Source organism: Vulpes vulpes, chromosome 9 (genome assembly GCF_048418805.1).
Source record: "Vulpes vulpes isolate BD-2025 chromosome 9, VulVul3, whole genome shotgun sequence".
In the NCBI taxonomy this organism is placed as follows: domain Eukaryota; kingdom Metazoa; phylum Chordata; class Mammalia; order Carnivora; family Canidae; genus Vulpes; species Vulpes vulpes.
The window spans coordinates 104265791-104289735 of record NC_132788.1 but is presented as its reverse complement, the minus strand read 5'-3'; the positions used below and the strand labels follow the sequence as shown (position 1 = coordinate 104289735).

Genomic DNA, 23945 nt, shown 5'->3' with positions numbered 1-23945 from the left:
AGAGAGAGAGAGAGAGAGAGAGAGAGGCAGAGACACAGGTAGAGGGAGAAGTAGGCTCCATTTAGGGAGCCTGATGTGGGACTCGATCCCAGGTCTCCAGGATCACGCCCTAGGCTGAAGGTGGCACTAAACTGCTGAGCCTACCAGGCTGCCCTATACCACAGTATTTAATTTTCAGCTGATCATGTAAATGGTATTGTGCTTTTATTTTATTTTATTTTTTAAAAGATTTTATTTATTTATTTATTTATGAGAGAGAGAGAGAGAGAGGCAGAGACACAGGCAGAGGGAGAAGCAGGCTCCATGCAGGAAGCCTGACGTGGGACTTGATCCCAGGTCTCCAGGATCAGGCCCTGGGCTGGGCTGGAGGTGGTGCTAAACCCCTGAGCCACCTGGGCTGCCCGGTATTGTGCTTTTAATTTCAGAATCAACTTTTTAATTGCTGGTACATAGGAAAGTGATTGACTTTTGTACATTAACCTGTTATCTTGCTACATTACTACAACAGCTTATTAGTTCCAGGAGGATTTTTTTGTCCATTATTTTGGATTTTTAAAAAGATTTTTTTATTCATGAGAGACACAGGCAGAGACATAGGCAGAGAGAGAAGCAGACTCCTTTCAGGGAGCCTGATGCGGGACTCGATCCCAGGGCCCCAGGATCACGACCTGAGCCAAAGGCAGACACTCAACCACGCAGCCACCCAGGTAGCCCTATTTTGGATTTTTTTTTTTTTTTATGATAGTCACACACACACACACACACACAGAGAGGCAGAGACACAGGCAGAGGGAGAAGCAGGCTCCATGCACCGGGAGCCCGAGGTGGGATTCGATCCCGGGTCTCTAGGATCGCACCCTGGGCCAAAGGCAGGCGCTAAACCGCTGCGCCACCCAGGGATCCCTATTTTGGATTTTCTATGTAGATGGTCATCTCTGTGAACAAAGACAGTTTTACTCCTTCCTTTTCAACCTGTATCCCTTTTATTTCCATCTCTTGTCTTATTGCATCAGCTAATACTTCTAGTAGGATCTTTGAAAGGCAGTTCTACATCCTTGCCTTGGTCCTGTTCTTAGTCAGAAAGCTTCAAGCTTCTCCCCATTAAGTATGATGCTAGCTGTGGGGTTTTGGTAGATATTCTTTATCAAATTGAGGAAGTCCCCCTCTATTCCTAGTGTACTGACTTTCCCATGTTGTTGTTTTTTATTTTATTTTTATTTTATTTTTATTTTTTCCCATGTTGTTGTTTTTTAATTGTGGTAAAATACACGTGACATAAAAATTACTATTGTAACTGTTTTTAAGTGTATAATTCAGTTGCAATTCACATTGTAACCAATCTCCAGAATCCTTTTTATCTTGCAAAACAGAAACTCTATACCCTTTAAATAATTCTTCATTTTCCCTTCCTCCTGCCCCTGGCAACCCCCATTCTGCTTCCTGTGAATTTGACTACTTTAGACACGTCGTAAATGGACTCACACAAGATTTGTCTGGCTTATTTCAATTAACATAATGTCCTCAAAGTTTATCTATGTCACAGCATGTATCAGAATTTCATTCCTTTTTAAGATTAATATTCCATTGTATTTCTCCATGTGTACAAAATTCTACTTCTGTGACGTGTTTGTTCATATCCTGTTGACTTCTTTTGGGTAGCTCTTCTACTCACTGATATTTGGGGGTTCTGTTCTTTTCTTTCTTTTGATTTTAAGTAATCTCCACATCCATTGTGGGGCTCGAACCCACAATCTTGAGATCAGGAGTCACGTGCTCTACAACTGAGCCAGCCAGGTGCCCTTGGGAGTTCTTTAGTAAGATTCACTCTGAAAAAAAAAAAATCTCTACCCACTAAATAGGTATTTCCTATTCCCTCCCTTTCTCCCAGCCCCCTGGCAACTATAAAGTTTTTTTTTTAATTTTTTTAAAATTCATTTATTTATGATAGTTACAGAGAGAGAGAGAGAGGCAGAGACACAGGCAGAGGGAGAAGCAGGCTCCATGCACCGGGAGCCTGATGTGGGATTCGATCCCAGGTCTCCAGGATCGCGCCCTGGGCCAAAGGCAGGCGCTAAACCGCTGTGCCACCCAGGGATCCCCGTGCATTCGGTTTTTTAAAATAGGTTTAGCTATTCTGGAAATTTCACATAAAAGGAACTTAAAATGTGAGGCCTTTTGTGTCTGGCTTCTTTGGTGTAGTTTTTGGGGTTTGTCCACGTTGTAGCATGGTTTAGTATTTCCTTTTTCTGGCTGAGTAATATTTCTCGGTATGGATATGCCACAATCTGTTTACCCACCCGCCCACCGATGGGACATTTAGGTTGTTTCCTAACCAACCTTTTGTTTTGGTGATTGTGAATGATGCTGCTAAGTACATTCATGTACAAGTATTGTTTAACTGTTTTCAATTCTCTGGGTGTGCACACCTAGAGTGGAAATGTTGGGGTCATATGGCAATTAAACTTTTTGAGGAATTGTCAAACCACAGTGATGGTTACTCACTGGTTAAACTGGTTAAGTTTTACATTCCTACCAGCAAAGTATGTGGGTTGTTCCTTTTTGCACATATTTACCAGCAGGTTTTTTTTTTTTTTTTTTTTTTTTTTTGCTTTTTATCCATCCTTATGGATGTGAAATACTCTCTTGTGGTTTTGATTTACATTTCCCTAGGACTTACTATGTTGAACCTCTTTTCATGTGCTTTTTGGCCACTCGTGTATCTTCTTTGGAGAAATGTCAGTTCAAGTCCATTGCCCACGGTTTCCTGTTGCTACTGTTGTGTTTCTTTTCTTTTCTTTCTTTCTTTCTTTCTTTCTTTCTTTCTTTCTTTCTTTCTTTTTTTTTGTTTGTTTGTTTGTTTGTTGCTACTGTTGTGTTTCAGGAGTTCTTTATATATTCTGGGTACTAGTCCCTTTTCAGATCTATGGTTTGCAAATATTTCCTCCTGTTCTGTAGGTTGTCTTTTTGCATATCCCTTTTAAGTTCCATTTATTATGAGTATCTGTCGCCACGCTTCGTAAGTCTGAAGGCCAAAACAGTGGCTGTATGTCTATCTGAATCCCATCGTCCTGCCCCCAAGCTCAAATGTAACATCACGATTCTGTTTATATTTCCCTTTTACTAACGAAACAGCCCCACTAGAACAGATGTTCCTGCCGAAACGGTAATCATTTCCTTTGTTGTTTTCAACTCTAGAATTTTACACGATGCTGAGGGGATTTCTAAAACGATTATACCAACTCACACTTCCCGCTGTTATATTCTTGATCCCCGTCTTCTCTAACCCTCGCTTTGTCCAGTTTCTTTCTTTTTGCCAGTCGAATGGGTCTAGAGTGGCATCTGCTAGCCTCGCTTTGCATATCCCTGGTCCTTAATGAGACTGACTCCCTCTTCTTGTGTTTATTGGCCTTGACTGTTTGCTCGGCTCTAAATGGCCCTGTCCTTTGGTCCTATTTTCTTGTGTAGACCGGTTTGTCGTTTCTTGCTGACTTGTAAGTGCACTTGGGGCTCACCATGACCGGTCCCTTTTCTCTGCCAGTCCCAACAGTGGGTGTCGACAGTGTTTGTGCCAGGACAGCTGGTGAGAAAGGGATGTCACTGTGATCTTTGGTTGCCCCTTGCTTCCGTTGAGCGAGCTTGAGCACCTTTCCGTTTGCACCCTTCCTCCCTCCTCCTCTTCTCAGATCAGCTTTTTATTTATTTATTTATTTTTTAAGATTTTATTTATTTCAGAAGGAGCATGCGTGCGGCAAAGGGGGCAGAGAGAGGGAGAAGCAGACTCCCTGCTGAATCCCAGGATTCTGGGATCAACACCTGAGCCGAAGGCAGACGCGTCACCGACTGAGCCACCCGGGCACCCCTCAGATCAGCTCTCTTCATAGATGTTTGGAAACCAAAGGATAATTGACGTTGCTTGTCTTTCTCTTAACATTCGTCCTTCACATTCCTTTTGGGTAACTCCTGCTTGGATTCTCCTTTCCCTTCCCTCCAGGTCTTTGCATCTTGTCCGGAACATCTCCTTCTCCCTAGTACCTGCCTCCTCTCCCAGCGCCTCTTCCTCTGGCCCCTCAGGGTCTCTCCTTCCTGTCCTGTTTGCCTGTCCCTTCCCTGTCCTTCCAGTCTCTGTTCCCAGTGTCCCTCCCAGTGGAGAGAGAGGCCCTTCCTCTTCCCCTTTGTGGAGCAGCAGGACCAGATTCACCCCCCTGCCTCACCAGGGTCCAGCTTGGGGGTCTTCTGCTCCCCCCACCCTCCTAGCCCTCCTCTTCCTCTCCTACCTCTGCTCCTCTTGTATTCCCCCTCTTCTGTCTCGCTGTTGGTGATCTGCCCCCTAACACACTTCCTCTCCCCCGTGTCCCTGTCCTCTGCTACCTCCCACTCCCATGCCTCTCCTCTTTGGTGCCCCTGGAGGCGGCACATCTGGCCCTGCATGGGGCCTTGTGGCCGTCATTTCTGGAGCTGGGGGTCCCGGCTCCCTCACCCTGTCTCGAGGAGGGTGCCCTGCCCACAGAGGGCTCCCCAAGAGGTGGTGACCTTCCCTGGGCTGATCCTGGGAAAGCCCAAAGGACCTCCTCTCCTGGGCCCGATTTTCCCCCTCCAGGGGTGGGGGTGGGCCCAGAATTCTGCAGCCTTGAGCAGTGGCTGCCCAGCCTCTGACATATGTGAGCCCTGTACGGTGTCACCTGTAAGCTGGGGCTGTGCGTGGCTGGCCCAAGGCTGCCCTGTGTTGGAAAGAGGTGGCTTGGCCGCAGTGTCAGCTGGGAGCCAGGGACTCACCTGGGGAGGTGGGGGGGGGGGCATCTCCACTTCTTGCTGAGTCCCTGGGTGCAGATGGGAGTGTAATTAGAGTCCCCTGGGGGCCTCCGGGGATGGAGGAGGAACTAGAACAGGGACATAGCTCTCAAGAGAATGTGGCTCCGTTCAAGTTTTATTGGACGCCTTTCAGCCTGGAGGTGGCTCTGGAGGGCTGCAGCGTCGACCTGCTGCCCACCCTCCCGAGCTCTGTCCAGGTGCCCGAGGGGAGGGGAGGGGAGGGGAGAAGAAGGTGGGGGAGGGGAGAAGGGGGGAGGGGAGGGTATGGGAGGGAAGGCATTGAGGGGGCTGGAGACAGATCATCCGCCCTCCTCCCGACCCTGGGGGAGGGCTGTCCCCGTCTCCAGAGCCTCCAGTCCAACAGCCCCACAAATCCAAGCCCCAGAGCACAGGGGGCAGGCCCTCGAGGCCATCCTGGGCTGGCTATGTGGTCGCAGTGTGCCCGTTGGCCACCCGCCCCACCAGCCGGCTCCGGGGACCGTCTGCGGGGGCCGCGCCGGGCCTGTGAGCAGCGCCGTTCTTCAGCAGCAGGTGCTCCTGGGCCACCTCGCCGTCGCTCGAGTCGGACTCCTCCACGTCGCTGCGGACATCCTTCTCCATCTGGGGAACGGGGGGGTGGGGCATGAGGCGTGGGCGGGGCTGGGGAGGGCCCACAGGGAGGCACATGCCGGCCACCCCTCCCTGGCCCTACCCGGCCCTTCTTCACGAAGCTGTAGATCATGCGAAGGATGAGGCAAGACCAGAACACGTGCAGCAGCTGCAGCGCCATCAGGAGAGTGTTGCAGAAGTAGTAGCCGAAGAAGGTGTCCCACTGGGCAATGGAGTCGTAGTACGTGGTGTAGAGGATCCTACAGGGGGGGTGGGGCAGGACCCAGAGGAGGGGCTTCACCAGCGGCTGCAGCCCCGCTCACTTGTGTGGCCCTCCTTGCTCCAGAACCTTCCATGGCTCCCTCTGCCCACCCCACCCCTGAGTGAATGACAGCGATGCTCTTTAGCTGGGCATTTAAGCCCCTCTCCTCACCGGGTCACATTAAGTTGTTAGGACTCACAGCTTCCTGACTGGTCGTCAATGACCTGGAACCCCAAGGGGATGCTCAGAGGCCCAGCTGCTCCTCTGGGTGTTCTTTCACACTTTCTCTTCCATCCTCGGAGCCCCGGCAGTGAGCTCTCCCAACCCCCCGCCGGCCCCCAGCTTGCCGGTGGGATCATCAGTGACGGGCCTCGCTCAGCCAGCTGGCCCGCCCTCCCCGATGCGTCCCCACGTGGCTTCGGGGCCTCCACAGGGTCCCCTGACTGGCAAATATCAGGGGCTCGAGGACAGGGCCCCGTCTACACCTGGCCCCCCGTGGCCCCATCTAATCTTGTGGTGCGAACTCTGCACATTTACGCCTCTCTCCAGAAGCCCAGGCTGGTGTGCCCATTGCCTCCTTCCTGACTTTTCTGGGGTCTCCACAGACCCCTCAAACCAGCACAGCCAGAGCTGAGCTCTTGCTCCTCAAGCAGCAACTCTGAGCTCAGACCCATTTCGTGACCCTCAAGTGACCCTGAGGGGACCCACCTGTCATCTGCACTGGTCCAGCTCCACTGGTCACAGCACTTCACATGGCCCAGCACAGTCTCCTCCACCCCACCTGCCGAGCTCCGCTGCCCCCCTTGCCAGTTCCATCTGGCCTCTCACCAGCTGTTCCCCAGCAGCCACCAGAGGGCACCTGTAAGCCTGGTCTGTCCCTCTTCTGCCCACAGCCCTCCAGGGCTCCCTCCTCACTGGGGTAAAAGCCTATGTCCTCCCTGAGGCCCCCAAAGCCCCCAACGACCTGCCCTGTCCCCTCTTCCCTACCCCACCTCGCTCACTGGGCTCCAGCCACATGGGCCTCCTTGCTGTATCTCCACACCAAGCCTAGTCCTGCCCCAGGGACTTTGCACATGCTGTGCCTGCAGCCTGGACCACTCTTCCCCTCGGCTCAGTGCGGTTCTCTCCCTCCAGGCTCTCTGTGTGAATGCCGCCGGTGATGTCTTCGCTGACCACCCTAATTCCAACTACCTACACACTTCCTGTGCCCTTCCTGATCTCATTTTCTCTTCAGCACATCACTCTCTCATGCTTTATATGCTATTTGTTTACCTTATTTATTATAGTCCCCACCCACCCATGTCCGCTCCATTTGACCAAGCGATCTTCATGTTGCTCCCTCTGCTGTGAGAGGCTCAGCAAACCGACTGGGCAAAGACTTTAGTGAGCAGGTGCCTGAACCCTGCCTCCTCCTCCATGTGGAGAATGTCTGAGCCCAGATTTCTGCCTCTCCTACCACTGGGCCTTTGCATACACTGTGCCCAGTACCAGGAAGCCTGGAAGCCTCCCCCCACACACACCCCGACTCCGTGGGTCAGGAAACTGCGGCTGAGGCAGGGCTGGATCTCAGACGCACCCACCCTGCGCCCCAACCGACCCGAGGGCAGACTCACCGCGTAGGGAAGAGCACGAGGCGAGTATAGAAGAAGACCAAGGAGAAGACGATGAAGAGGGTGTCGCACACCTTCCTCCAGGGCGTGTAATTGAACATCTTACCGGCCTGGGGAGGGCAGCAGAGAGAACCGGCCTCAGGCCAACGGTGAGGGGGGTGGGGCTGGTGGAGCAGGTGGGAAGGAGGATGCTGCGAAAGGGCAGGGCCTCCTCTCCAGGAACTGCCTAGAAAGTTTGCCTCTGGGAGGGGGCGTGAGAAACTTCATTTCCCTGGAGGCCAGAAGGGGGCGGGGCCCCATGGAGGTGGGGCCCCATGGAGGTGGAGCAGGGGCGGGGCCTCGTGGAGGTGGAGCAGGGGCGGGGCCTCGTGGAGGTGGAGGAGGGCAGGGGCGGGGCCTCGTGGAGGTGGAGCCTTGTGGAGGTGGAGGGGGCGGGGCCTCCCTGCAGCGGAGGGGTCAGGCTCAGGGGTCAGGCGGGGCCAGGCCCACCTCCAGGAGGTAGTCGGAGGCATCATGCAGCAGCAGCACCAGGGAGCCGATGCGCAGCAGGTTGGAGCTGTAGGAGAAGCTGATCAGGATGATGGTCACGAAGTGGTGCGCCACCTGCTCCTTGAAGTCCTGTGGGAGAGGGTGGGTCACGCAGGGATGAGGCTGGGCGGTGAGGCGGGGGAGGGGTAGCCCACCTGCACCTTGTGGACCCGGGGCCTCCCATCTGAGGCATTGGGGGGGGGAGGGGGTCTGAGAGTTTGGGGTGAGGCCACCCCTCCCCGTGGGAGACTGGGTCACAACTCCCCCAGGGCCTCGCTTCCCAGCCAGATCCTCGGCCTGGCCTCACCTTGCGCCTGACATCAAAGGGCAGCGTCATCAGCAGCGAGATGTAGAAGCTCAGTTCCAGGAGGTACCAATAGTACAGGGCGGGTTTCAGGGGCTGCAGGGTGCGGGCCAGGTTAGCTGCGGGCGGGGAGGCTCCCCCGGGGCAGGGTCATGGCTCAGGGCCCCTCCCTGTTTGCTCAAAACCAGGACCCTGGAATCCCAGTGAGTGAAGAAGGGGTGAGCTCCCTGTCCTTGGGGGTAGTCAAGGGCAGTGGTTTTGCGGCAGCTCCCGCTCTGAGTTGCCTGGCGTCTAACCCCCTTCCCTTACACAGGGGAGGCTAAAATACGGAGTGGAACTCAGGAATCGTGTGATGTCCAGGTGGCTGAAGGAAGTCTGACCCCCCCCCCACTCCCCCAGCCTGCAAGCCCCCCACCTGCCGCTCACCTGAAGCGGGTAATTGTCCCAGCACATTTCCGGCATCCACAGCCACGACTCCTGCGGGGACGTGGAGTCTGAGACTGCCCAAAGGTCAGAGCCCGACCCTCTACCCTGTGGGGGGGGGGCTCCCCAGGGCTGCTCTCACTCCGACCCCCGCTCCCACACAAGGCAAGTCCTCCGCTGGCACCTAGGTGGACGCCTGCCGCGACCTCTCCAAGTGCTCTTCCGGCTTCCGCACACGCGCCCTCCTCTGCCAGAGCCCCCCCGCCCCACACCCCCCAGTCCAGGCCCAGGGCACCAGCACCGGGGACACTCACGTGGTAGAGGATCGACAGGCCACCAAAGAAGGTGCAGGCGTAGAAGCTAAACCTCCAGCTGCGGTCGGGGAGGGAGCCCATGAGGCAGCGGCCAGAGGGGCCCTCCTCCTGCACCCCCCGGGCCCCCCCTCAAATCGGCCCGCCTGGGCTCACCTGGCCTCACAGAACTTCTTGGTCAGGCAGGGCCGGTCCTGATTCCGGCGCCTCCGGAACCAGCGCTGGGTCTGCTGCAGCGTCAGGCCGCACTGGGCAGCGAGGAGGGCCATCTGGGGCTGGGGGGAGGGGGGAGGGTCACCCAGGGCTCCCTGGCCCTGTCCCAGGACAGATGAGACCCAGCTGTGTACCCCCACTCCCACCCCAGACCTCGCCTGTAGGACTGTCTACCTATGGACGCAGGAAGTAGGGAGGCCCATGGGGGGGCGGGGGGTGGCCCCCCAAACAGACCACATGAAAACCAGCCCTGCTCACAGGAGAGGCAGGTGGCTGGTGGGGACTGGGGCTAAGAATGGGGCTGGGGGTGGGCCAGCCTCCTCCCCCACAGAGCTTTATTCTATACCCTTCCAGAACAGTGGCTCCGCCGAGGCCTTGCCTCCTACCCTACGTGCAGAGGGAGGCTGACAAGGGAGGGAGAGGGCCCTGCCTGTGGATAGCAACGGGGAGAGGTCGCAGGCCTGCTCTGGTCACCCCAGAGGCCTCCCTGCTCCCCCTGCGCCCGGCCCAGGATCTGTCCCCCCGACAGCTGGGATGGATCGCAGGGGTTATGGCTGGTGGGGGGCAGGACAGGAGCACTGTGGGGGTGCAGAGACTGCCCCGGGCTTTCCCCGTTCCTGACAACCGGGCCCCACCCACAGGGGGCTGTGCAGGCCGATGGCGATGGAGGGGGGCATGGGGGGCCTCTCACCTCCTTGGGCTTCCACCCTTTCGTGAGGAAGTATTTCTCCAGAGTGGCATTGGGCTTCACCGGCTTCCTGGCCTGATCTCGCACACCTAGCAACCGGCTCAGGGGCAGGCCAACAAATCTGGGTTCAGGGGAGACAGCCTGTCAATCCCGGTGGGGAGACCGAGGCTCAGAGGGACCAGGTGGGACGCTGGGAGCCTGGTGGTGTGGCCCAGCCGCTGCACTGGGACCGAACCCAAGAAAGACAGCTGGGCGGTGGGTCTTCAGGGTGGGGATGTGCAGGTTAACTTTCGGGGTCTCGGGGAGCTCCAGAGAGTCCCAGGCGGGAATGAGAGTCCCCTCACTGCCCGTCTCACGGTGCTCCGGGCCCTCACGCTGGCTGTACCTTCTCCCCGTTTGGACAGGTGGAGGAGCCCGATCCCCGGCCCATCACCAGGGGCCCCCAGGGCCAGGCGTCCGGATGGAACTGCGTAGCCAGCATCCCAACGTCACCCTTCATTTGGGGAAACTGAGGCTCGGGGCAGCCCAGGGAACTCATTCCAGACTCCATCACAACGGGGAGCAGAGGAGGACAGGGCTGTCGTTTACCAAGTGCTTACACCTGCCAAGCAGGGGTGCAAGTCCACGGTAGGTGCTGGCTCATTTCACTCTCATCAAGGTCCCTACTGTCCTGATGGGTACATTGAGGCTCAGGCCAGAGGGGTGCCCAAGGTGACAGAACAAGGCAGGAGCAGACTGGCCCAAGATTTATTTTAAAAATGGCAAAAACTGGGGCATCGGGCAGCCTGGGTGGCTCAGCGGTTTAGCACGGCCTTCAGCCCAGGACGTGATCCCGGAGTCCTGGGATCGAGTCCCATGTCGGGCTCCCTGCAGGGAGCCTGCTTCTCCCTGTGCCTGTGTCTCTGCCTCTCTCTCTCTCTCTGTGTCTCTCAAGAATAAATAAACAAAATCTTTAAACAAACAAACAAAAAACCGGGGCATCTGGGTGGCTCAGTGGTTGAGAGCCTTCGGCTCAGGTCGTGATCCTGGGGTCCTGGGATCGAGGCCCCCACAGGGAGCCCGCTTCTTCCTCTGCCTATGTCTCTCTCTCTCTGTGTGTCTCTCATGAATAAATACCATATTTTTTAAAAAATGGCAAAAACCTCTGCCTTCGACCCTGGAAAGGCTATCTCACCCCCATGGCCCTTTGAAAGGAGAAGGGGCAGGATGTGGTAACTAACCTCTGATGAAGCCATCAGTTAAATACACCCCCCACCCCAACCCCAGGCTGCAGTAGGGAACCTGGGCACAGTCTCACGCCGTCCCCGCCCTGCGGGAAAGGTGGAGACTCACCCTTACAATCCTGACGGACTTGGGCCCCTTAGAATCCCTCAGGCAAAGCCTCGGTCCCAGATGACCTACCCCCTGTGTGACCACAGGCCGGGCCCCTGACCTCTCTGTGCCTCCATTTCCTATCTGTAAAACGGGGACCATGACAGTCCCGCCTCACGGGGTCGCACCGAGAGCTGAGTTAAGATGCAGAGGCTGCTCAGAGCAACAGTGAGCCTGGGGCAGGCGTTCAGGGATGGGGGGGTGGTTGGTGTCAAAGAAATAACCACCTCAGTGGGTCTTCCCTGGGTGCCCTGGGTCAGCCTGTATCCAGGGCAATCCTCAGGAATGGAGAGACCAAGCAAGATGCACGATGCTCCCATGTCCCTGCGGTCAGGGCAGGACAAAGCCAGGGACCCCAAGTGGGGGCCAAAGGGGGGCTAAGGGCTCCAAGGGGGCTGGGGGGGTGGCTAGAGGGGCCCATCCTACAGGAGAGAGGCAGGAGCGAGTGGGCAAGAGTTCCTCTGCTCACTGGCCTCCGCAGAGCCATCCTTGGTCAGCAGAGCAAGGACCTGCCCCCTGGGGCTTCCCCCATTCGCTGACGACGCTGGCACACCCAGCCCAGTGCGTGACCGCAGCCCAGCCATCAGAGGCTGGACGTGTGTGGGCGGCAGCAGCTCCAGGGGGGCCGGGGAAGGCACGGGGGCTCCCAGCCAGGCTCCACCCAGGATGGGCAGCCAGGGTGAGCACCGCACCCCTTGGGAGTGGCAACGATGCAGACACTCACCTCTCGAAGGTGAAGCGCATGACCACCAGGGCCAGCGCCAGGGGCAGGGCTGCCAGCAAGTCCCGGGGGTGAGCAAAGACCAGGCCATCCCGGTCCTCCAGGACAGCCCACGTGTTGTTGGGTGGGAGCCAGAACCTGTCCTGCCAGAACCATTCGCTGAGGCTGGACCACATCCTGTGGGCACAGGGTCCGGTTAACAGGAGCTCGGCATGCGGGAGGACCCCCCCACCCCCCCCACCCCTCCCCAGTGCCTGGTGACCTCGGCTTTATGACTGCCCGTGTCAAGGACAGACTTGCACTGTGTGCCCTCGGGCAAGTGACCCGACCACTCTGAACCGCAAGCTCATGTGTCCAACGGGGACAGCAGCCCACCCGTCAGCCCAGCCTGATGAGGCCCACAAGGGCTGCCCCGGTGCTGCTGACCCTCAAAGCACATCTCGTGAAAACACTCATTATTTGGCACCTTATGGATGTAAAAAAGGCAGCCAGAAGTTACGAGACTGGCTGACGGGGGGCATAAGCTCAGGTTCCCAAGTGTCCGGGAAGGTCTCCCACACCGTGGGGAGGTGTCCCCAGCGCAGCCCAAAGATGCCAAAGTTGAGGAAACCCGCAATTCCCTCCCTGGCCATCCTCCCAGGCACGAACGCCGGCTCTGCCTGCCACGAGGCTCGCCAGGTCCCTGGAGCGGCAGGCAGGGCATGAAAGCTCTCCAGCGCCGTCCTGAGGAGCCCCAGCAGCTCTGCCCCCACCAAGATCTTAAGACAAGTGATCCGCCCCCACACTGGTCCCCACTCGGGATGTTTATTTGTCCTTACATCCATCCATCTGTCCATCAGTCCCATCTCATCCATCCCTTCATCCATCCACTTTTTTTTTTTAACATTTTATTTATTTATTCATGAGAGACAAAGAGAGAGAGGCAGAGACACAGGCAGAGGGAGAAGCAGGCTCCATGCTGGAAGCCCGATGCGGGACTCGATCCCGGGACTCCGAGATCACGCCCTGAGCCAAAGGCAGATGCTTAAACACTGAGCCACCCAGGCGTCCCTCCATCCACCTTCTTACCTGCTGATCTGTTTGTCCATCCACTCATTGTCCAACCATCTGTCCCTCCAACCATCTACCAGCCAACCCACCCACCAGTCATCCATCCATCTATCCATCCAACCCATCCTCTGTCCATTCATCCACCTGCCTGCCCATCTGTCCGTCCATCCGTCCATCCATCCATCTTCTTACCTGCTGATCTACCTATCTGTTCCTCCACCCATTTTCTGTCCATCTGTCCCTCCAACCACCCACCAGCCAACCCACCCACCAGTCATCCATCTATCCATCCATCCATCCATCCAACCATCCACCTGCCCAGCTGGCTACCTGTCCATCCATCCATCCATCCATCCGCCTACCCGGCTGTCCATCTGTCCAACCATCCATCCATGAGGTGTTCTCTGATTGACTTATGCCAGCATGTGGCTAGGTGTTGGGGACACAGCAGGGAAAAAAGCAGACACATTCCTATCCCCATGGAGCTCTCAGCCCAGCGGTGGGGCGGGGGGGGGGGGGGGGGGCAGCCACCACACAAGTAAACAGATTCATAAATGAGATAACACTGTGTGCTGGGGCCTGCTAGAAAATAAGCAGGGTACCATGATTTTAAATGGGGTGACCAATGAAAGCCTAAGGAGGTGCCATCTGAGCAGAGACCCGGAGACAAGGAAGGCCTGGGTTTATGCAGAAGAGAAAAGGGGTGGTAGGGAGGGACTTTCAGAGAAGTAAGCAGCAGGTGCAAAGGCCCTGAGGCAGAACTGAGCTCAGAGTGTTGGGGGAGCAGCAAGACACCCCTGTGGCTGGAGCAGAATAAGTGATGGGGAGAGAGGAAGGAGGGGGACAGGGGCAGGTCATGCAGCGCCTGTGGGCTTCAGGGAGGAATCTGGATGACTTCCCCCAACATGCATGATTAAAAATTTCAAACCCACAGAAAAGCCAAAAGAATTTACAGGGAACACCCACAACCCACCACTAAGGCCTACTGTCCACAGTTTGCTCATCTGCTCTATTGCACATCGACCAGCGCATCCATCCCCCCCTCCATCCCCCCTCATCAGGCCATCTTATTTTTCTGGATGCATTTTTAAAGTAAGCAGCACACATCAAGCTGTGATGTGTGTGAGCCTGGGTGGCTCAGTGGTTGAGTGTCTGCCTTCGGCTCGGGGCATGACCCCGGGGTCCTGGGATCGAGTCCCACATCGGGCTCCCTGCGAGGAGCCTGCTCTCTCTCTCTGTCTCTCATGAATAAATAAAATCTTACAAAAAAAAAAAAAAAAGCAGACATCGAGCCCCATCACCTCTAAATATTTCAGCATGCAGATCATTAGCTAGGCTTCAATATTTGCTAATGGGTTTTCTTTTTTCCCCTTTCAAGCTAAAATTTACTAGAGCGAAATGCATAAATCCTTAAAGGTACAGCAGCCAAGTTCGGACAAATGCAGGTCCCTGCGTGATGCAGCCTCCAGCCACGAACATTCTCGTCCCTCCACAAAGCTGTCGTGTCCCTTGTTGGTCAATCTCCATCTCCCCGTCCTAAAGGTACCCTCTGTTCCGAGTTTTGTTTCCCCCGCATATTTATGGTCTGTGCTAGAAGTTCACATACATGGAATCACACACCCCATCTTTGTGTCTGGCTACTTTCACTCCGTGTAATGTTTCTGAGATTCATTCACGTCATGGGGTCTACCGGTAGCTGCTGCTACTGCATTATTATTATTATTATTATTAAATCATGGATACGTATAAATATACCACAATTGGTTATTGCCTTCTTGTTGATGAGCAATCGGGATGCTTCTCCTTTGGGGTGATTTTGAGCAAAGCTGTTATGAACGTTCACACCCGCTGGGTCAACCCCCAGGAGTGGAATTCCTAGATCCCAAGGCAGCGGCTGCCTGTTTGACCTCATAAGCAACAGCCAGACTGTGTTCTGGGGGTGGCTGTACCATTTTCCACTTCCACTCGTGGAGTCTGGAGCTTCTGTGGCCCTTGGTTTTATTTTAGATGAGGAGACAAGCCGTGGGGTGTTGGCGGCCACGTGGGAAGTGGCCTTCTGGAGGCCGCAAGGAGGTGCTCTCCCCCGGGAGGGGGTGGAGAGGAGGGGCACATTTCTAGAGACTCTTTGTTTTTTAAGTAAGTTAGATTGATTGATTATTTATTTATTTATTTATTTATTTATTTATTTATTTATTTATTTTCTCTACACCCAGCATGGGGCTCGAACTCACGACCCGACCTGGAGATCAAGAGCCGCACGCTCTTCCGACTGAACCAGCCAGGCACCCCTGCAGAAACATCTTGGAGGCAGAGCCCCCAAGAACTGAACACCCTCAAGATATGAGCCAGAGGGAGAGAAGCACACCCATCGGGCTCCATTTTTATAAAGTTCAACAGCAGGCAAGACCAACCTAGGAGGCTGGCGTTAGTTTCCCGTGGCCACTGTCGCACGTGCCCACTCATGCGGGGGCTTACAACAATGCAGCTTTCTTCTCTCACAGTTCTGGGGGCCGGAGTCTGGAAGGGGTCTTGCTGGGAGGTTGGGAGGGGCTGTGCTCCTTCGGGAGCTCCAGGGGGGGATCCCTTCCTACCTCTTCTGGCTTCGAGAGGCCACTTGCACTCCCGCCTTCTGTCTCCAAAGCCAACATCACTCTCTCTGACCTCCTGCCTCCCTCTTATAAAGGCCCTTGTGATGACACTAGGGAATCTGGGGTCAGCCCCCATCTCAACGTCAGCTGACCAGCAACCTCTACTCCTCTTTGTCACACGAAGCTCCAGGACTAGGATGTGGGCACCTTTAGGGGTCCTGGGTAGGCTTAATTCCACCTACCACGTTGCTGGACATCGGACATGCGGCTGCTCTGGGGACAGGCAGTGACCAGAGGGGCCCTGTGGGGTTGCCTGAGGCTGGCATGTTCTGTCTCCTGATCCAGGTGCTATTCTGGTTGAGAAAATTCACTGGGCTATGCATCTATGATGCGGGCCCTTCTCTCTGCAACTTAAAGCGTCTGCATTTTTATTTTTTATTTTATTTTTTTTAATTTTTATTTTATTTTATTTTTTTTTGCGTCTGCATTTTTAAAGTCTACAATTCCGATTCCATTTCCCACGGGTGGGCCTCTCCCCGACCCCACGATGCCAGCCGGCTGTCCTACAGCTCAACTCAGTTCTGACATTCTACCTGGACACAGCATGGGAGTCCCCAGGTTAAGGGCTCAGTCCTCTGTCACTGGCCAGCTGCCACTTGTGTCCAAATTAAGTCGTTGTCACCTATGTTTCTGACCAACTGGGTGTCAATCAGGGGTTCCCAGGACCCTCTCCTTGGGTTTGAGTACTTGGCTGGAGTGGCTCACAGAACTCAGAAACATTTCACTTACTAGATGATAAAGTTTTTTTTCTTTTTTTTTTAAGATTTTATTTATTTATTCATAAGAGACACACAGAGAAGTAGGCTCTCTGTAGGGAGCCTGATGGGGGACTTGATCCCAGGACCCCAGGATCACGACATAAGCCAAAGGCAAGACACTCAACCACGTTGCCACCCAGGCGTCCTGATCACAAAGTTTTATTACAAAAGGACACAACTCGGTCAGGAACAGCCGATGGAAGAGACGTAGAGAGCAAGGTGCAGGGGAGGGGTGCTACGTCCACACGTATGACTTGCCCCAAATTTCCATGCGCGCACCAACCAGGAAACTCTCTGAACCCTGCCCTTTGGGTTTTCAAGGAGGCTCATTACGAAGGCAAGCTTGATTCAATCATTGATCACTGATGATGAAGTCGACCTGCAGCCCCTATCCCCTCCCTGGAGGCAGGAGGGGGTGGCACTGACCGGTTCCACCCCCTATCCATGATTGCTTTCCCTGATGACTGACCTGCCCTCTTCCTCGGGTGACGCTGGGCCTTTCCAAAAATCACCACCTTGCCCTAACAAAAGACACCTTGGTCACTCTTATCATGGGAAATTCTAAGGGTTTCAGGAGCTCTGTGCATGACCAGGGACAAAAATGTATTTCTTATTCTACATTGCACTATCACAAGTCAGATACAAAAAAAAGAATTCCCAGAGTCCAAGTCTCAGAGCCAGCATGTGGCCGACGTGCAGGTCCATGGGGATGTGTGGAACGGCCCAGGGAAGCGTGGGGGTGAAAGAGCAGCCCGCAGACCATGCCGTGGGGCCTGTGGCAGTCAGCGAGGTGACTACAGTGGCAGCAGCTTGACAAATGGTCCAGGGTGTGTGACCGTGGCTCGTCTAGAGCCACAAGGCTCCGATGGCCCAGAGAGAATGGACAGATGGAAGCAGGGACTCCCGCCTGGGTGGTTGATGGCTCTAGGAGAAACCGTCCTCGCTAGCAGGCAAGGATGGCTTGATCCCATGTGCACACACACGCCCAGCCTGGCATTCCCGCCTCCCAACCAGAGCCCCACCCACTGCAGGGCATGTCCAGCCTCCTCCTCAGCTGCCCTCCCGCTCACCCAGCAGACCTTCCTTCCCCCTCCCCAGGCCCAGCGCAGATGGAAACACGCGGGGAGCCCCAGGAAAGCCCCCAGCCAGCCAGAGCCCAAGCAGGTCCCCAGGGATCCAGGCCCCCAAGCCCATGTTTGTCCCTCCAACTCCAGGGTGGTACTTCCAAATCATGATGAGCTTCAGAGACAGGAGGGAACACACGGGGGCAACGGCATCTTCCAATCTCGGGCCTCTGCTGATGTCACAGCTTCCAAGCCCACCATCTACGGCCTGACACCGTCTGCTCCCGCCACACCGTAGGGTTTCACACAGCCAGCTTCTCCAAGTGTGCCCTCTGCCCAGAATGCCCGTATCCAATATTTATTGTCCTGTGCTGGGTGCTGAGGACACTAAACGGTGAGGGCAGCAGGCAAGGGCTCAGTCTCCACAGGGCTCACACTCCTTCCTCGGCTGTCTGGCAAACTCCCATGCATTCTTCAAAACCCAGTTCATTTTGTCACCTCCTCCAGGAGGCACCTCCTGATTGCCACTACCTTGGATTTAGTTTAAAGCACACTCCCCCAGCCCTGCTTCACTCACCGTGAGGTTGGGAGTGAGTCATGAAGTCTTTTGTGGAGACTGTTGGGGGGGTGGGGGTGGAGAAGGAAGGAAGCATGACCAGCCTGGAACCCCAGTCCCCTCAGCTGAAGCAAGCCCAGCCCTTTCTGACATACCTTGACTGCAGAGATCTCAGCCCTGGAAGCTGTTCTCTGAGCTGTCTGTCCCCTTCCCAGCCAGTCACCCTCTTTTTTTTTTTTTTAATTTTTATTTATTTATGATAGTCACACACACAGAGAGAGAGAGAGAGAGAGGCAGAGACACAGGCAGAGGGAGAAACAGGCTCCATGCACCAGGAGCCCGATGTGGGATTCGATCCCGGGTCTCCAGGATCGCGCCCTGGGCCAAAGGCAGGCGCCAAACCGCTGTGCCACCCAGGGATCCCACTCACCCTCTTGACAAAGAGACACTACGGGGTGAGAAGAAAACGGGGTCTGAGGCCCAGCAGACAGGCCGAGTCCCAGCTGCAGGACTCCCAGTCCTGGGGTGGAGGTGGGCCTCACTTTCTCCACCCACATGTTGGTGGGACAGGTGCCTGTCCCCCTCACAAGCCAGAGGCCCTGCATAAGGAGCGCCTAGGCGAGGCCTGGCACACAGGCGGGGCTCAGGTGCGGCTGTCACCAGGCACTCATGGCCAGCCAGGACCGAGCTTCCCTTGCACGCCCATGTGACCCCCCAACACACTCCCCCCCCCAGGCCATGGGAAGGAAGGAGGTTCAGGGTGCCATTCCTCAATTTTCATTTTGCTCTTTGGAGGCCCCCAGCTCCTCTGCTCGCTTCCTGTGGCTCACTGCCACCCTGGGCCCTGGCGGCCCCGTCTGGAAAACAGGTACAGGCGCACCGCCTGTTTTTCCCGACTACCGGGTGGGCCCAGGAGGCCAGGCCAGCTCACGACACCGCACGCTGGCATCGCAACTGTGACTCCTGCGTCCCCCTTCCCTGCTCACCAGCCACGCAGCCTCAGGCAGGTGACCAGGCTGCTCCGGGGCCTCTGGTGCCTCATCTGTAGGTGGGATAACAATGACCCTCTCCCCATGGGGTGGGGTGCTGAGCACTAACTCAGACCCCACTTACATGTCGTCAGCAGCAGGGAGGGCAGGGTGGGAGGAGGGGCATCTGGGGAAGAGGGATGCTGGCCCGCAGCAGGTTCTGGATGGTTCTTCCCAGAACCTCCCTGACCTCGGCTGTAGCGAATGAACTCAGGCTGGGCTTGGCCAGGGCCACCGAGGGGTCGTTCGGAGAGTCCCCAAGTGTGTGAGTGGCTGGTCCAGCCCAGCCAGCCTGAGCCTGAGCCTACATCCCCATCACCCCTGCCCTGCTCCCAGTCCCCCTGCGAGGCCACTGTGTCTTGAAGCCTGGCTGGCTGGCCCCATGCCCAGCCCTGCCTCTGCCACCTGGGAGCCAGACTCTGATAATCCTTCCTAGTGGCTAAAAATACCCTCAGACCGGGAGAGGGAGATTAGAGCTTTGTGTTGATCTGGGGAGGGGGGATGAGCAGAGGATCGCTGTCCCCCTCAGGGGCCCGAGTGAGCGCGCTGGACCCCTGCTGCTCCCCGAATGCCCAGCGCTGCCACCCAGCGCTGCCGGCAGAGCAGGGCTGTGCACAGAGGTTTGTTTTATTTTAAATCTAGCTGGACGTTGCAGGCCTTGCCCGAGGTTGAGGAAAAAGGAAATAAATTCAGACTCCACATGTCTGGGCTGCCCAGGGACGGACAGGGACACACGCATGCACGCACACACAAGCACACACTCTCCGGGCTCCTGCAGCCTGGCCTGCTGCCGGGGGTCACCTGACTTCTGCGGCTGGAGGCCCAGGCAGGGAACACATGATGTGCTAAGTGGGGTGTGTGTGTAGATAATCACAGCCACCCCTGCACCGTCTGCCCCGGATGGCCGTGGCTCCTCCACCGAGCACCTCTCTGAGCAGAGGGCCGACGGGGTGCTAACGGCCAGAGACGCAGCAGGTCTGGGAGACGCTACCCTGCTGCTCCCTGTGAAGAGCCCAAGGAGGGCCCCGGGTCCAGGGCTCTGCCTCACACCCCCACCCCTCATATTCAGGCACACTTCTGGGGGCGTCTGGGTGGCTCAGTTGGTTACGACTCCTGATTTAAGGCAGATCATGATCTCAGGGTCGTGAGATCAAGCCCCGTGTTTGGCGTGGGGCTTGCTTAAGATTCTCTCTTTCCCTCTCCATTCTCTCTCTAAAAACACATATAAACATGTCATTAAAATTTTTTTTTAATTAGAAAAAAATAACTTAAAAAACCTACAAAAATAGACCTACCTCTGCCATCCATACTCTGGTTCTGCTGATAAACCCTCTCACACCCCACCAACTCAACTCACTGCAATGGCTGCTTGCTGGTCTCTTAATTCTCCGAGCTCATTCCTGCCCCAGGGCCTTTGCATGTGCTGTTCCCCTACATAGCCCTGTGCCTAGCTCTATCTCATTATTCACATCTCAGCTCACTCTTCGGAGAAAGCTTCTCCGATCACTACCAAAGTAGCCTGTGTATTATTCCATCTCCTCACTCTGTTTTTTTTTTTTTTTTTTTTTTTTTAAGATTTTACTTGTTTATTAATGAGAGACAGAGAAAGAGAGAGAAAGAGAGAGAGAGAGGGAGATTGAGGCAGAGACACAGGAGAGGGAGAAGCAGGCTCCATGCAGGGAGCTCGATGTGGGACTCGATCCTGGGTCTCCAGGATCACGCCCTGGGCCGAAGGCGGGCCCCAAACTGCTGAGCCACCAGGGATCCCCGAGGTCAGATGTTCTTTTTTTTTTTTTTTTTTTTTTTTTCAGATGTTCTAAAAGAAGCCACCACTGGGTCTCCAGTCCGGCTCAGATGGTGGAGCCTGGGACTCCTGATCTCAGGATTGTGAGTTCAAGCCCCATGCTGGGTGTGGAGCCTACTTAAAAAGGAACCACCTGGGCAGCCCCGGTGGCGCAGTGGTTTAGCACCGCCTGCAGCCCAGGGCGTGATCTGGAGACCCTGGATCGAGTCCTGCATCGGGCTTTCTGCATGGAGCCTGCTTATGTCTCTGCCCCTCTCTCTCTCTCTCCCTGCATCTCTATGAATAAATAAATAAAATATTAAAAAAAAAAGGAACCACCTGTCTTAACAGGCGACATCAGCTCGATCCCCATAAAGTGGATCCCCTGTGGCCCTGTTTCAGAACTGAGAAGCCCAAGGTTTAGAGCAAGAAGCCCCTGGTCATCCAACCGGCAAGAACTGGGAGCTCACCAGGGCAGAGAGGGGGCTGCTCCAGACCACCGGTGGGCTCAGGGCTCACAGGACCCGGTGAGCAAGCTCTGACCCCACCCCTCTATGCTTTCAGGGAGCTAGTGGCTCAGCCCAGGATTTTTTTTTTTAAGATTTTCATTTATTCATTTGAGAGGGAGAGAAATAGTGCTTGTGCATGTGGAGGAAAGAGCTGAGGGAGGGGGACAGACTCCACACTGAGTGCAGAGCCCGACACAGGGCTCGATCCCACGACCCTGAGATCATGACTGGAGCCGAAATCAAGAGTCGGAGGCTTAACCGATGGAGCCCCCCAGGCACCCCTCAGCACATGATTTCTTCACATCTACACCCCTTGGCAGACTCGGGGGCTTAGGTGAGCTGGACCAGGTTCCCCAGTATCTCCAGCCCACTGGCCGTGCTCTTTAGCACAGCAAGCCCCCCAAACCCCACTGGGCTACACCTTCTCAGAATCACCCCTGTCAGTGCCACCACCCCCCAAATAGAACACCCACCAGTGGGGCCATGAGGAGCATTCTGCAGCTGCCTTGGGCCCCCCAAAGAATCTGCTCCCTCCTGCAGCCCCACCGGGCCCCTGCACCATCCCACATCCAGACGCTGGGATGCACTGGGATGCGTGGGAGCCTCCCCCATCGGACCAGCCTCCGGGACCCCGCACCCGCCGTGTCTTCTGCCTGAAATGCCTCCACCTGCTTCTGTGAGTCCACTTCTACTGGTCTCTCAAGGCCTGGGTCAGATTCCACTTCCTCCTTAAGACACATGCTCCGCCTTTCCTGCACCCAGCAGAGCCCCCTCCCCAGCCTGGTCTGCTTCCCCACACCCCAACCCTAGGTCTTTCTTCAGCCCGGATCTTAGCGAGCTTGCTGGCTCTGAGTGCCCCCCTGGACAGGGAGGGACAGGGAGAACCAGGGAGAGCCCTCTGGGTCCCCAGCATCACCTAGTCTGGGAGCATGTTTCGGAGGGGTGTGTCAACCAGGGAGGTGTCAAGGACCAAGAAAGGAGAGAGGATCGGGTGTCTTGGAGTTTGAAGGGGAAGTGAGCAGTTGTCAGTCCCAAAGGCAAGCAGGGGCGGGGCGGGGCGGGCAGCAGGATCTGACTATTACCTGCACAGGGGCTGATCAAGCATACAGGTGGGGGATGAGGGGAGCCCACTAGGGCTATTACACTAAAAACAAAAATACAGCTCCGCGGAGGTCTCCTGGACATATAAGAAACAGCACGTCTAAAGTGCCTGATTCGATGTGTTCCCACATATGTCCATTCGTGTGAAATCGTCACCGCAACCTAGATAATGAACACGGCCACTCCTCCCTGAATTTCCCTTTCAGAGTCCATCCATCAAAAAAGAAAAAAAAAAAAAAAAAAGAGTCCATCCATCTCGATGTCCAACAGTTGGGGATCAGAAGGCTCAGGACTCCATACGACCAAATCTCACATGCCAGTCTGAAAGGCAGAGGGAGCTACACCACGATGGGCCCTGAGGACAGGACGTCCAGTTGAGGAAGCTAGTCCTGCACTGTAGGAGTCAGAGTCGGCTCCCGGGAGGTCCCTAGCGGAGCCCCGTCCATAGAGACAGGAAGTAGATGGTGGGTGCTGGGGGTGGGGGGAGGTGGAGGAGGAGTCTGTGCTGCCTGGGGACAGAGTCTCAGTTTGGGCAGCCCAGAAACTTCTGGAAGCAGATGCACAACAATGGGAATATATCAATACCGAACTGTGCACTTAAAAATGGTCAAGATGGTAAGTTTTAGGTTACGTGTATTTTACGACAGATTTTTTTTAACGGGGGGGAGGAGGGGGGCCAGAGGAAGAGGGAAAGAGATCCTAAGCAGGCTCCATGCTGAGCGTGGAGTCCAGCGCTGGACTCATTGTCATGACCCTGAGCTCATGACCTGAGCTGACATCAAAAGTCAGACGCTTAACCGACTGAGCCACCCAGGTACTCCTAGTTTTTTTATTTTATTTTTTTCAGTTTTTTTTTTTTTAATTTAAAAATTACCAAAGGGTGGCACAGTCAGTTAAGCAACTGACTCTTGGTTTCAGGTCTTGGTGTCGTGACATCGAGCCCCCCCATGGGGCTCTGCAGCCTTGGAGTCTGCTTGTGATCCTTTCTCACTCTCCCTCTACCTCTCCAGCTCATGCTCTTTTTCCCTCTCTCTAAAATTAATCAACTTTTTAAAATATTACCAAAGGGGAGAAAAGAGATGGAAATATTATGCTTATTGACTTGGGTGGGCGGGCCAGTGTGGTAACCAAAGAGTTAAAAAAAATAAAAGCAAATGCAGGAGCCACTAATGGCCTCATAGTCATTTACGCAATGGAAAACCACCAGGAGAGCTCAGCTTCCGCTGAAGGCAGGGTCAGCCCCGTCACACCAGCCCCCTCAGAGGCAACCAGAAACTGGGGACGACATAAACACAACTACCTGAAAGCCCCAGTGCTGTGATGTCCCACATGGTAGCCACCAGCAGCATGCGGCTATTTCCACTGCAATGAACTGAACTGAAATACAATACCAGATTCAATTCCTCAGTTGCACACGGCAAAATTTCTCTACTCAACGGCCACACGTGGCTTGTAGCCACCAGAGTAGCACAGATAGGGAACATGTCCATCCTTGTGGAAAATTCTACTGGGCAGTACTGCTCTGGGGTCTAGAGCGACCCCAAATAGGCAGTAGTTGGAGGGGAGTCTATATACCTGGCATAACGGAGCAATACAGGATGGGCTTCCCATTTGTACTGC

The 23945-nt window shown here is 55.3% G+C and overlaps 1 protein-coding gene across 6 annotated transcripts in view; it reads right to left on the bottom strand.

The window, feature by feature from the left end:
• Positions 1-4906: 4906 nt before the first annotated feature.
• CERS4 (ceramide synthase 4) overlaps positions 4907-23945 on the bottom strand; it is a 32546-nt gene continuing 13507 nt past the window's right edge. For 5 of the 6 annotated variants that reach the window (XM_025985650.2, XM_072721579.1, XM_025985649.2 and 2 more), the window contains exons 2-11: positions 11832-12005; positions 9740-9857; positions 8992-9110; positions 8839-8896; positions 8528-8578; positions 8105-8197; positions 7759-7887; positions 7273-7379; positions 5501-5657; positions 4907-5409 (exon numbers count right to left, since the gene is read on the bottom strand). In XM_025985650.2, the coding sequence (XP_025841435.1) occupies positions 5233-5409; positions 5501-5657; positions 7273-7379; positions 7759-7887; positions 8105-8197; positions 8528-8578; positions 8839-8896; positions 8992-9110; positions 9740-9857; positions 11832-12004 (1182 nt within the window). In that variant the 5' untranslated portion in view covers position 12005 and the 3' untranslated portion in view covers positions 4907-5232. The remainder of the gene's footprint in view (positions 5410-5500; positions 5658-7272; positions 7380-7758; positions 7888-8104; positions 8198-8527; positions 8579-8838; positions 8897-8991; positions 9111-9739; positions 9858-11831; positions 12006-23945) is intronic. The other variant, XM_072721578.1, reaches the window with a different exon arrangement.